Source organism: Vombatus ursinus, unplaced genomic scaffold, assembly GCF_900497805.2.
Source record: "Vombatus ursinus unplaced genomic scaffold, bare-nosed wombat genome assembly UNPS02014784.1, whole genome shotgun sequence".
Lineage (NCBI taxonomy): Eukaryota > Metazoa > Chordata > Mammalia > Diprotodontia > Vombatidae > Vombatus > Vombatus ursinus.
In genome coordinates, this window is record NW_020954562.1 from 14,398,563 (window position 1) to 14,410,803 (window position 12,241).

Consider the following 12,241-nt stretch of genomic DNA (forward strand, 5'->3'; position numbering starts at 1 on the left):
GGAGACAGTCTGAGAAAGGAGAGATATAGAGACAGAAACATGGAGGAGAGAGGTAGGGAAAGAGGAGACTGGGAAAGGGAAGAACCAGAAATTGGAGTCAGGGGAAGAGACATGAAAAGCAAAGAGGAAGGAGGGAGGGAGGGAGAGAGAGAGAGAAAGAGAGAATAATAGGAGGAAGAGACAGAGACACAGAGAGAGAGGGAAGGAGGGAGGGAGAGGGAAGGAGAGAGAGACAGAGAGAGAACGAGAACAAAGAGGCAGAGACACACACGGACAGTGGTAAGAAATAAAGGAGATGTGACCCTGCACAAGGCACTTAACCCCGATTGCCTCACCAAAAAAAAAGAAAAAGAAAAGAAGGAAATAAAGGAGATAGAACAGACTTGGGCACAGTTGAGCACAGTTAACAGAGGATGGAGGAAATAGAAGAGACAGGGACAAAGAGATATAGAAAATAGACAGATGGAGAGAAAAGAAGAGCTGGTGCAGAGAAGAGTTGAGAGGAGAAAAGTCAGAGGCTGATGGCTGCAGGTAGGAGCTCTTGCATGCCACGTTCCCCTTTGGCAGTCTGGTGCAGCCTGTGTACCCCTTCTTGGGATGTTTTGTTGCCTGCATTTATAACTGAAGGAAAGGAGACATTTCAGTTCGGTGTCGGTGATACTAAAGGGGATCCCCCTCACCCCCGCCCCCCAGCCGAGTTCAAAGGATGCCCTGAAAACTCTATCCAAGTTGCAAGCCGAGGAGGCGGAGGAAAGCAACAGGGAGCGCGGCAGAGACAGTCGTCGGCCTATCAGCTGGGGCGCAGCGCCCGCCTTCTTCCTTCTTTGCACCCGCAGCTCTCGGCACAGCGCCTGGAACACAGTAGGAGCTTCGTGGGTCCTTGTCACAGAGAAGCCGGAGGAGCGGAGAGGCGAACGGGGCCGGGCCACCAGGGGGCGCTGCTCCTCCCGGTGTGGGGCCTCCCCCGCCTCCTCGGGGCGGCTCCGCGCGGGGGTGGGGGCGGCGCCGGCGCCAAAATCAAACCCGCGCCTCCGCCGTTCGGCTCCGCCTCCGGCCGCCGCTGCTCCCGCCGGGGGAGCGCCTCCGCGCCGAGCCATGGTAAGCGCCGCGGGGGGGGGGGCGGGCCCCGTGGGCCGCCCCCCCCCCCCCCCCCGGGCCCCCGCCCCCCCCCCCCCCCCCCGCGCCGGTGCCCCCCGCCAGCCCCTCCTCCTCCACCTGGGGCAGCCGCTGCGCCCCCTCCCCCTCCTCCGCCTCCTGCGACCCCCCTCCTCTATCCCCTCCCCTTCCTCCCGCTGCTCCTCTCGTCTCCTCCCCTTCCTCCTCCTCCTCCTCCCTTTTCTGTCTCCTCCCCTTCCTCCTCCCCCCCCTTCCCCTTCTCTCCTCCCCCTCCACTCCAACTTCCTCTTTCCTTCCTCTCACTTCCTCCTCTTTCCTTACTCTTCCTGGTTCCCCTGGTCCACCTCTTCCTCCCCCCCTTTCCTCCCTCTATATCTTCTCCCTTTCTCTTCCACCTTCCCCTGCTTCACTTGCTCTCCCTCCTCCTTCCCCTCTTTTATCTCCCTCTTCTCTCCTTTATCTCCCTCTCCTTTCTCCTCCTCCTCCCCATTCTCCCCTTCCCTCATCCTTTGCTCTCCCTCCTCCCTCTCTTCTCCTTCCTCACTCATTTCCTTCTCCCCTCTTCACTTGCTCTCCCTCCTCCTTCCCCTCTTCTACCTCCTTCTTTTCTCCTTCATCTTCCACTTTTTTCTTCTCCTTCCCCTCCTCCCCCGTTCTCTCCTTCTCCTCCTCCCCATTCTTGCCTTCTCTTCCTCCTTCCCCCATCCCTTGCTCTCCCTCCTCCCTCTTCCCTCCTTCCTTTTTCCTTTTCCTTCTTCCTTCCACTCCACCTATTCTCCCTCCCTTCTCTTTCTCCTTCTCTGCTTCCCCTCTATCTCCTCCCCTTCCCTTTCTCCTCCTCCTCTCATCTACTCTTCATTCTTCCCTGGTCTTTCCCCCACTCCCCAAAAAAGCTGTGTTGGGTTATGTTTTGTGTCATTTGTTTTTCAGGACAAAACTTCTAGGCATTGCAGTCGGTCAATTAGCATTTATTAGGTGCCTGCATTTTACATAGAAGTAAACTAAGACTCAAATTGTGATTTGCCTGTGGTCACAGCTAGTAAGTGTAGAAATGCTGAATTTGAATACATTTCTACTAACAATTTCAGGCCTTTTCCCTCTCTGTCAGGCCTACATTGTTTAACATGCTTTCTTGCTCCATTGAATACTTGCAAACTTGGAAGGAGTTAAACCATTTAAAATTTGACATAACAAACGTTTATTGAAGTATTCACTGGGTACTTTGTTCGTACTAAATGTATGTTTGCATATAAATGTAATGCAGGGTTGGGTGGGATGGGGCACTGGAGAGATCTGGACGAGATACTGTAATTCAAGGTTGTTTTTAACTTGGGGTTCATGAACTTGCTTGTTTTTTTTTGGTTTTTTTTTTTTTGCTTTTTTTGGTGAGGCAATCGGAAGTTAAGTGACTTGCTCAGGGTCACACGGCTAGTGAATGTCAAGTGTCTGAGGCCCGTTTTGAACTCAGGTCCTCCAGACTCCAAGGCTGGAGCTCTGTCCACTGGGCCACCTAGCTCTCCCACATGAACTTGCTTATTAAAAATATTTTTATATTTCAATGCAATTGGCTTTCTTTGAAACACAATTTATTTTATATATTTAAAATCATTATTCCAAAAAGGGGTTCATAGGCTTCATCAGACTGTGACAGGGGCCATGACAAAAAAATCCTACCTTGAAATTTTTTGAGGGGAGAGAAAGCACTTTCTTTTGGGGACAAGAAGATGGAGGAGACTGAAAGGTGGAGATGATACCTGAGCTTCTTTTCTTGAAAGGCAGAAATGTCAATTCTCAGGGATGGTATTTACCAGAAAATGGGGGGCCTTAAATGCTAGACTGAATAACTTGTACGTTATCCAGACACAGAGGTTTTTTGAGCAAGGATAAAGGGTTTGGTGAGACTTAAGCATTAGGAAGAATATTTTGGTAGTGTGAAGGGTGAAGAAATGTCATACAACTTCTGTAATTCTGGGCCCCAAAGTCTCCTACAAATACTATTAAAAAATAATTTATAGCTAGTTGGCACAGTGGATAGAGGTCAGGCCTTGGAGTCAGGAGGACCTGAGTTCAAATCCGGCATCAGGCACTTGATACTCACTAGCTCTGTGACCCTGGGCAAGTCACTTAACCCTGATTGCCTCGCAAAAAAAAAGCAAAAAAATAATAATAATTTACTCTCCCTGGCAATGTACCTGGCAAATAGTAGATGCTTAATAAATGATCCTTGAGTTAATGAATGGAGGGCTAGGGCTGCAGCTGCCCTGGTGAAAGAACAGCAATGGACATGGGACTGTCAAAGAATTAGCCAGCAAGGAAAATTCACCAGTTCAAATGGCCAAGAGAGGAATGGCATTTATTTCTTTTTTTTTAGTAGCTTTTATGTTTTGTAAGCATTTGTGAAATATTTAAACCTGCATAAAGCAAAAGTGAGGAACTCAGCCACCGCTTGGTATTCTATTGGGAAAGGAGTGAGGGGTGAGAGGTTATTTTTCTATATTTGCTTTTTGCATATACCTAGAACAAAAACAGGATTGAGTTGCAAAATGTAGTTTTCTATTAGGTATGGTGTTCTTTTCTTCTGAAGTATATAATAAGACCAACCTGTAGCTTTCCAAGCTGCTTCTCTGGCTTGCTTCCTATTCAGGAGAGTGTTTTTAGAGAGAAATAGTGCCTAATGTCATAGTTAGTAGTGGGAGAGGCAGAACAGCTAAATCCAGGTAGGATTTCAAACCTTATTCTGTTCCTTGTGCATTCTCACTACCCATCAAACTATTTCCAATTAACTTTGCTTGGATTTTTAAAAACCTCTGTTTGTTTAGATTGGCCATATTAACTGTAATTTGAGGCCTTTTGTTTTTAAGCTGAAAACGGTCAGTATTTTAGCTGAAATTATAGTTCAGACAGGCAGTCCAGGGTACTTAAGTGTGAAGTTACTGCCGTTCCAGATGTAATTTTAACTGATAACGGCTTCTTTGTGGTTAGACTAACCCAGCCACCTGGGTATAAATAAATTGGTGTGAATGAACCACCCTCGTGTTCAAATAGACTTAAACATTTTTTGTCACTCATGCAGGTTGATACTATCCCTCTCTCTTAGTAATTTGGTAGTTATAGTACTGAGTTAACTGATTGTCCAAATCTGTCTAGCACAGGTTAAAGCTTTTCCCTTTAGGTATGAAGAAGTCTGTTTCTCACACCTGAGCTCTTTGTAGAAGTTAAATCCAGTACTAAAACTGTTTGATTGTTATCTCTGATAAAGAACAAACTACAGGATGAATGGGGATAGTTTTTCTAAAACATTTTCTCATGATGGTGGGGGTTGGAAATGTGAAATTTTGTATCATCTTAAAGTATTTTTGATCTAGGCAAAGCTTACCAGATTGTGAGCTAATTACTGGCTGTTTAATTTGAAGTAGCAAGGGTTGTCATAGAAACAATTTTCCTAAAACTAAGCATATATTTACATAGTTAAAGGGTAGTACAAGTCATCTCTGTAACTTTTGTATGTATCAGTCTTCTGTTGAGATTTAATGGTACATAGAATTGTTCCTAAGTATTCTTTAATCTATGATAGAACATCATTTATTAGAGCCCCTGATTTTATAAAAAGATGAAACCACCTTTAAAAGAAATTATCCAGGTAACATGTGTCCCTCCGTTTCTTAATCTTCAGCTATACTTGCACCTATTTCTGTTTTGCAGAGAACACTTTTTCTCTCACAAGTAATGAATTGGCGTTTTTGAGAGATTTTTAATGAAGGTTATTCACCTGGTATCCTTTTATATTGATCATTTAATATCAGAAAAAAGCTATAATTGTTGCCTTCATTTCCTTTCTTCTCACTCACTTCGTACCTTTTGTTAATCTGGTTTCTGACCTCATCACTCAAACTGTTCTCTCCAGAGTTATCAGTGCTATTTTAATTGCCAGCCTGGAATGCAATCTGCCTCCTGACAGAGGTGACAGACTTAATATGCAGAATGAGACATAGATTTTTTGGACCTGGCTAATCGGAGAGTTTGTTTTGTTTAATTACCAGTGTTTGTTAAAGTGGTTGTGTTTTTCTTTTTCTTTTTCTATTTTCAGGTTGGGGGTTAGGAGGGAGAGAACTAAATGCTTGTTAAATGGAGGGAAAAGTTGATTATTTTTTAAAGAAATTTTTTAAAATTGCCAGTCTGATAGCTTTTTCTCATTTCTCATTCTTGATTGCTTTTCAGGAGTTGACACTGGCTCTTTTCCTGGACATTCTTTTTTCTCTGAGTTTTTGTTATATTGCCTCTCTTTTGCTTCTACCTATCTAGCTGTGTCTTCTCAGTTTCCTTTGCTGTTCCTCATCCATATAATGCCTCCTAAATATGGGTCTTCCCAAAGGCTTCATTTTGGGCCTCTTCTCTTTACTGTCTCGTTTGGTGACCTCATCAGCTTCCACAAGTTATCACCTCTATGCAGATCACTCTGTGATTGACATGTCCAGCTCTCAAGGCCTTGTCCCCCATCACCAAATTCCTAGGCATTGGAACTGAAAGATCACATATGCTTCTCAAATTAGGCATGACTAAAACAAAACTCATTATCTATCCCCACCAAACCCATCCCTCTTCTGAACTTCCTTATTTCTGTTGAGGGAATCATCATCCTTCTAGACTCCTCATCTCACATATCCAAATTAGTTGCCAAATCTTGTTGTTTCTACTTTCATATCTTCCCAGTTTCCTAATTCCAGCTCTTCTCACCATTCATCGAGATTGCTGTCATACACAAAAAAGACTGCTATAATAGCATTCTGTTTGACCACCCCTCTCCAATCCATCTTCTGTACAACTGCCAAAATGATTTTCTTTTTTAGATATTTTTATGTATGTTGTTTTTTTACATTACTATAATTTCTCCCCAGCATCCCTTCCACTTCCAGAAAGCCATTCCATATGTCCCCAAGTAATGTTTTTTAAAACTAAAAATAAAAGGGAAGATGGAAAAGAATTCAGCAAAACTGATCAGTACATTGAAAATATAGTATATTTATGGACCTTCCATCTTTGCAAAGGGTTAGGTGGAGGTATCTTCTCATTTCTTCTTTGGAGCCTACTTCTTTGTAATTTTGCGACATTTACTTTTGATTTTTGTTTGTGGTTCTTTTCCACTCACATTGTTATAATCATTGTGCATATTGTTTCCTTGGTTCTGCTTACTTAGCTCTGCATTTGTTCTTATAGATCTTTCCATGCTTCCTCTGTAATGATCATATTCATCATTTCTCATTCCATTATATTTACGTACCACGATGTGTTTTAACCATTCTCCAGCCAAGGTACACCTACTTTGTTTCCAATTTTCTGCTCTCACAAAAAGGGCTGTTATAAATATTTTGGTATACATGGAGACTTTCTTCTTATTAATGGCCTCCTTGGGGTTTAAGCCTTATAGTGGAATCTCTGAGTTTAAGGGAATAGATAGTTAGTAATTTTATTTCTGTGATTCCAAATTGCTTTCCAAAATGATTGTACTTATTCATAACTCCACCAACAGTGTACTAATATACCAGGGTGTAGGGTGTGTTCAGGGAAGACTAGTACCTCTATTGTGAAGGCTGCTGAGCCCTTTTCAGGGTTGCTTTCCATCCTTGGTGTCCACCTGTTCCACCTAATTCTCACCTATGACTCCAAGAAGCTGTAGCATGCACAATGGCCACACCCTGGTAAACCATTTCAGCAGATGGGCTAAACCAGGTTGAAGGTAACCCAAGTGTTCTCAAACCTGTTGGTGAATTGGGGGGTGTCTACCTCATGCATATGGAGACTTCCCCTAGGGGAATGGGCAGATGGGAACAATTTGTTCCAATGGCCATGAAGGCAGCTGAAGCAGGCACTATGGAGTGCTTAGAGCTTGGTTAGACATCGAAGATACCAAAGTCATCCACGGCATCTTGAGCCATCACCAGTCGTATTGATTCTGTCCTGCCACTGGACTGTGATGACTCTGAAGGAAACAGTGAGGGCAACAACTTCGTGCAACTCTACCTCACTTAAATCTCATATATTCACGAATCAAAGGACATCATCCATACCATTTTACCATTCTACTTATCTCAAAGTCCTGTGGTGACAGGCAAGTGATGAAGCAGCAGGTGCGGATATACTGGGAGCTTTAGTCACAATCCTGTACTTAGGTGGCCCAGGCCACACGGTCGTTTCTTACTGGAAGCAGCAGTGGGATTTGGCAGCCCCCATAGTGTCTGAGCAGCCTTTTATGGACCACATTGCTCACCTCCTGATGTGAGGAAGGGGCTAGAAAAGATGCCCTGAAAATTGTCTGCTTACCCAACCCTGGTCTGATTACTGCAGCAGGTGGGGAATCCCACTCTGTCGTCGAAACATAAAAAAAATGTACAAAAATGTCTGCAAAGATGATTCCATTCACCATTGGCACATGGACTGTGAGCACACTTACAGACAACACAAAATCCAGTAGACCTGAAAGACGAACAGCTCTTGTTGCAGGAGAACTCAGTAGGTATCACATTCAAATAGCAGCCTTGAGTGAAACAAGACTGGCAAACGAAGGTCAGCTTACTGAAGTTGGAGCTGGATATGTGATTTTGTGGAGTGGCCACAGTGAAGGGGAGTGCCGTGAAGCTGATGTAGGTTTTGCAATCAAAACTAATCCAGTCAACAAACTTGTATACCTACCAAAAGCAGTGAACCACACCCTCATGACAATGTGATTGGCACCTGCAGGGAAGACTGCATACCACCATCATCATTGCCTGTGCTCCCACCATGATGAACCTTGACGAGGTTAAAGAAAATTTTATGAAGACCTGGAGACCCTTATCATCAATGTGCCAAAAGAGGACAAGCTTATAATTCTGGGTGACTTTAATGCTAGAGTAGGCTCAGACTACCAGACTTGGCAGGGAGTTCTAGGGAGGAATGGAGTTGGAAACAGCAACAGTAATGGTCACTTACTACTGAAGACTTGTGCATCTCATGACCTTCTCATCACCAACACTGTCTTCCGTTTACCTAAATGCAATAAAAGTCTGTGGATGCATCCTCACAGCAAACACTGGCATTTAATAGGCTATGTGATTGTGAGGAGAAGAGACAGACAGGATGTGAGAGTGATGAAGGCAGTGTGTGGTACAGAGTGCTGGACTGATCATAGACTTATCCTCTTCAAGCTACATATTCTCATTCAACAAAAGCAGTGTTCCCAAGGCAAAATGACTAACAAAAGAATTAATGTCAACAGATTAGAGCTCTTCTGTAAGTGGAAATGTTTTTTTGCTGACTTGAAAGGGAAGTTGAGCCAACACACATTTGGCAACAGTGGAGCAGAAAAGGAGTGAGCAGCTTTCAGAAATTTGGTGTACAGCACTGCATTTGCTCATTTGGGTCAGAACACTCACACAAACATCAAGATTGGTTTGATGAAAATGATGGGGAAATTCAGAAGCTGTTAAATGAAAAATGAGAACTCCACAGGGTTTACCTGCAGAATAGTTCATCCATCTCTAAGAAGGCAGCATTTGATGCCATCAAAAGTAAAAGTACAAGGAAAGCTTAGAGAGATGCAAGATTCTTGGCTCAGTAAGAAGGCAGATGAAATTCAGTTTTATGCTGATAGTAACAATCCAAAGCTCTTTTATGTTGCCCTGAAGGCTATTTTTGGGTCAGAGACCAATGGTGCATCTCAACTACTCAGTGCTGATGGAGCCACATTGATTAGTGATAAGGACACGATCCCAGAGAGATGCGCTGAACACTTCCATGATGTTCTCAACAGACCATCATCAATCAATGCTGAAAGCATTGACTGTTTACCTAAGGTTGAAGTCAGTCCCTCCCTCGCTGAAGTTCCAACTGAAGAAGAGGTTTTGAATGCCATTATGCTCCTTTCTTGTGGCAAAACACCTGGTGTTGATTCTATTTCAGCTGAGATTTACAAGGTAGGGGGTTCATTGCTCATACAAAAGCTGATTGAAATTTTCCAGGTTATATGGCAAGAGGAGGTTATGCCCCAGGAGTTCAAGGATGCCTCCATTTCCATCTCTGTAAAGGTAAAGGAAATAGTCCTGTGACAATCACTGGGGATCTCTCTCTTAGTCATTGCTGGCAAGATTCTTGCCAGAGTCCTTAATAGGTTGGTTCTTCACCTGGAAGATGGTCATCTACCTGAGAGCCAGTGTGGCTTCAGAAAAGACTGAGAAATGGTTGATACGGTGTTTGCTGCCAAGCAACTCCAGGAGAAATGCCAGGAGCAGAACAGAGGACTGTGTACAATGTTTGTAGATCTGTCTAAGGCCTTTGATACTGTTAGTTACAAGGGCTTATGGAAAATTATGTCAAAATTGGTTGCCTGGAGAAGTTCATCAGCATTGTACATCAGTTTCATGACAGCATCCTTGCCTGGGTTCTGGATAATGCACAGTGCTCTTGCGCTTTCTCAGTCACCAATGGAATGAAACAAGGCTGTGTTCTTGCTCCCATGCTTTTTAGCATGTTGTTTTCAGCCATGTTGTTAAAAGCTTTCAATGAAGATGAACATGGCATCAAGGTTAGCCACCACACTGATGGTAAATTCTTCAATTTCAAAAGATTACAACTCAAGACCAAAGTGGAAAGAGTGTTGGTGCATGATTTTCTGTTTGCAGATGATTGTGCCTCTGAAGCTGAGATGCCACGAAGTATGGCTCAGTTCTCTGCTGCTTGTGCTAATTTTGGCCTAACAGCACCAAGAAAACACAGGTGCTCCATCAGCTACCACCACACCATCCATATGTGGAACCAACGGTTACAACAAATGGAGAAGTTTTGAATGCTGTGGATAAATTCACTTACCTTGGTAGTGCGCTTTCCAGGGATGTACACACTGATAATGACGTTGATGCACACATTGCCAGAGCTAGCTCAGTGTTTGAGAGACTCCGAAGGAAGGTGTGGGAGAGAAGAGGTATTAGACTGACTATCAAACTGAAGGTTTACAGAGCCATTGTGCTGATCTCATTGTTGTATGCTTGTAAAACCTGGACAGTGTACCAGCACCATGCCAGGAAACTGAATTGCTTCATTTGAATTGTCCTAGGCAGATTCCAAAGATCACCTGGCAGGATAAGATAGCAGACACTGAGGTCCTTTCTTTAACTAAACTGCCAAACGTTCAAACTCTGCTTCAGAGAGCGCAACTCTGATGGGCTGACCACATTGTTCAAACGGAAAATGTGCACTTGCCAAAAAGACCAATTTATGGAGAACTCACAAAGGTCTCTCTTAAGAACTTTGGAATTGATTGTGTGACATGGGAGACACTGACATAGGACCACCCAACATGGCATGCCCACATCAGAGAAGGTGCTGTGCTCTATGAGCAAAGCAGAATTGAAATAGCTCAAGAGAAATGCAGGATATGTAAACTTAGAGAATCCATCCCACAGGGACTATTAGTGCGTGACCTGTGGTAGAATAAGTAGTAATTGGTCTGATCAGCCACAGTAGGACACACTGTAACTTGACTCTAGCATAGTGATGCCATGTTGGTCCTCTTTGAGAATGAAGGACAACAACCAATCAACCAACCAGTATACCTGTCTTCCCATAACCCGTCCGACGTTAACTGTTCCCATCTTTTGTCATTGTTGCCAATTTGCAGGGTGAGAAGTAAAATCTTGGGGTTGGTTTGATTTGCATTTCTTGATTTGGAACTTTCTTTCATATGGTTATTAATGGTTTGCAATTGTTCTTATGAGAACTATTTTTTCATATCTTTTGATCACGTATATATTAGGGAATGGCTTTTGGTATCCTCTGTGTGTGTGTGTGTGTGTGTGTGTGTGTGTGTGTGTGTGTGTGTGTTTGCTTTGATAGATTGATCCTCAATTATTTTATGGGTAATTGGAATCATTTACCTTTCTATTATTGCCTCTTGGCTTTTGTTGTTATATAAAAATGTTGTTGGTTTTTTTAGGTTTTGCTTTTTTTTTTAGCCTGTAACTTTCCTAAAGCTATTAATTATCTGAATTAATCTTTGTTAATTTCCTAGGGTTTTTTTTGGGAGGGGGACTAGGCAATGGGGTTAAGTGACTTGCTCAGGGTCACAGAGCTAGTGAGTATCAAGTGTCTGAGGCCAGATTTGAACTCAGGTCCTCCTGACTCCCCGGCTGGTGCTTTATTCACTGCGCCACCTAGCTGCCCTCCTCCCTAGGGTTTTAAAGTAAATTACCATATCATCAGTAAATGGGGGTAGTTTCAACTTCTCTTTAACCTGTCTCTACACCTTTAATTTCTTTCTCTTATTGCTATTGCTAGCAAAATAACTATCAAATAATAATGGGAAGAGTGGACATCCTTACTTTGCTATAGTATTTATTGGGAAAGGTTCTAGTTGTATCCTCATTTTATATGGATTATTTTTTGTTTTAGATGCTTTGTATGATATTAAAAAAAATTCTCTCCATGCCTAGGATTTTTTTGTTAGTACAAATGAATGTTGTATCTTGTCAAAAAGTTTTTCCTACATCTGTTGAGATAACCATGTAGTTTTTGATGCTTTGTTTGTAATATGACTAATAATGTTGATTATTTTCCTAATGTTGAATCATCCTTGCCTCCTTGGTGTAAATCCAACTTGATCATAATGGATCATTTCTTGGTTAAGTTGCTGTATTCTGCTTGACAGTATTTTATTTTAAAATGTATTAAATCAGATATTCATTAATGGTATTGGTTTATAGCTCTATGTTTTATCCTTCCCTGGGTTAAGTATTAGAACTAATTTGTCTCATGAAAGGACTATAGTAGAGTGCTTTCTTTCTTAATTTTTGAGGATAATTTCTGTAGCATAGTTGCTAATTAAACTTTAGAAGTTTGATATACTTCTCAGTACCAGAATTTTTTTTCCTTTAGTTCTTTTATAATTAGTTCTGTTTCCTTTTTAAGATTAGATTATTTAAGATCTCTATTTGGTCTTCTGTGCCTTTCTTTTATGTTCTCAGTTTTGTTAGCATATGGTTGTGCATAATAGGTTCTGATCATTCTTTTTATTTCTTCTGATTTGTTGTGATTTTATAATCAAAATAATTTTCATTAAATTTCATCAAATAATTTAATAAATTTTTATTAAATTTGA

The 12,241-nt window shown here is 42.3% G+C and overlaps 1 protein-coding gene across 4 annotated transcripts in view; it reads left to right on the plus strand.

Annotated features, from left to right (window-relative positions):
* The first annotated feature begins 1,042 nt into the window (after positions 1–1,042).
* MND1 (meiotic nuclear divisions 1) overlaps positions 1,043–12,241 on the plus strand; it is a 119,161-nt gene continuing 107,962 nt past the window's right edge. For 2 of the 4 annotated variants that reach the window (XM_027866876.1, XM_027866878.1), the window contains exon 1: positions 10,495–10,766. In XM_027866876.1, the coding sequence (XP_027722677.1) occupies positions 10,647–10,766 (120 nt within the window). In that variant the 5' untranslated portion in view covers positions 10,495–10,646. Of the gene's footprint in view, positions 1,099–1,950; positions 2,156–10,494; positions 10,767–12,241 lie in introns of those variants that run through there. The other 2 variants (XM_027866877.1, XM_027866879.1) reach the window with 2 other exon arrangements.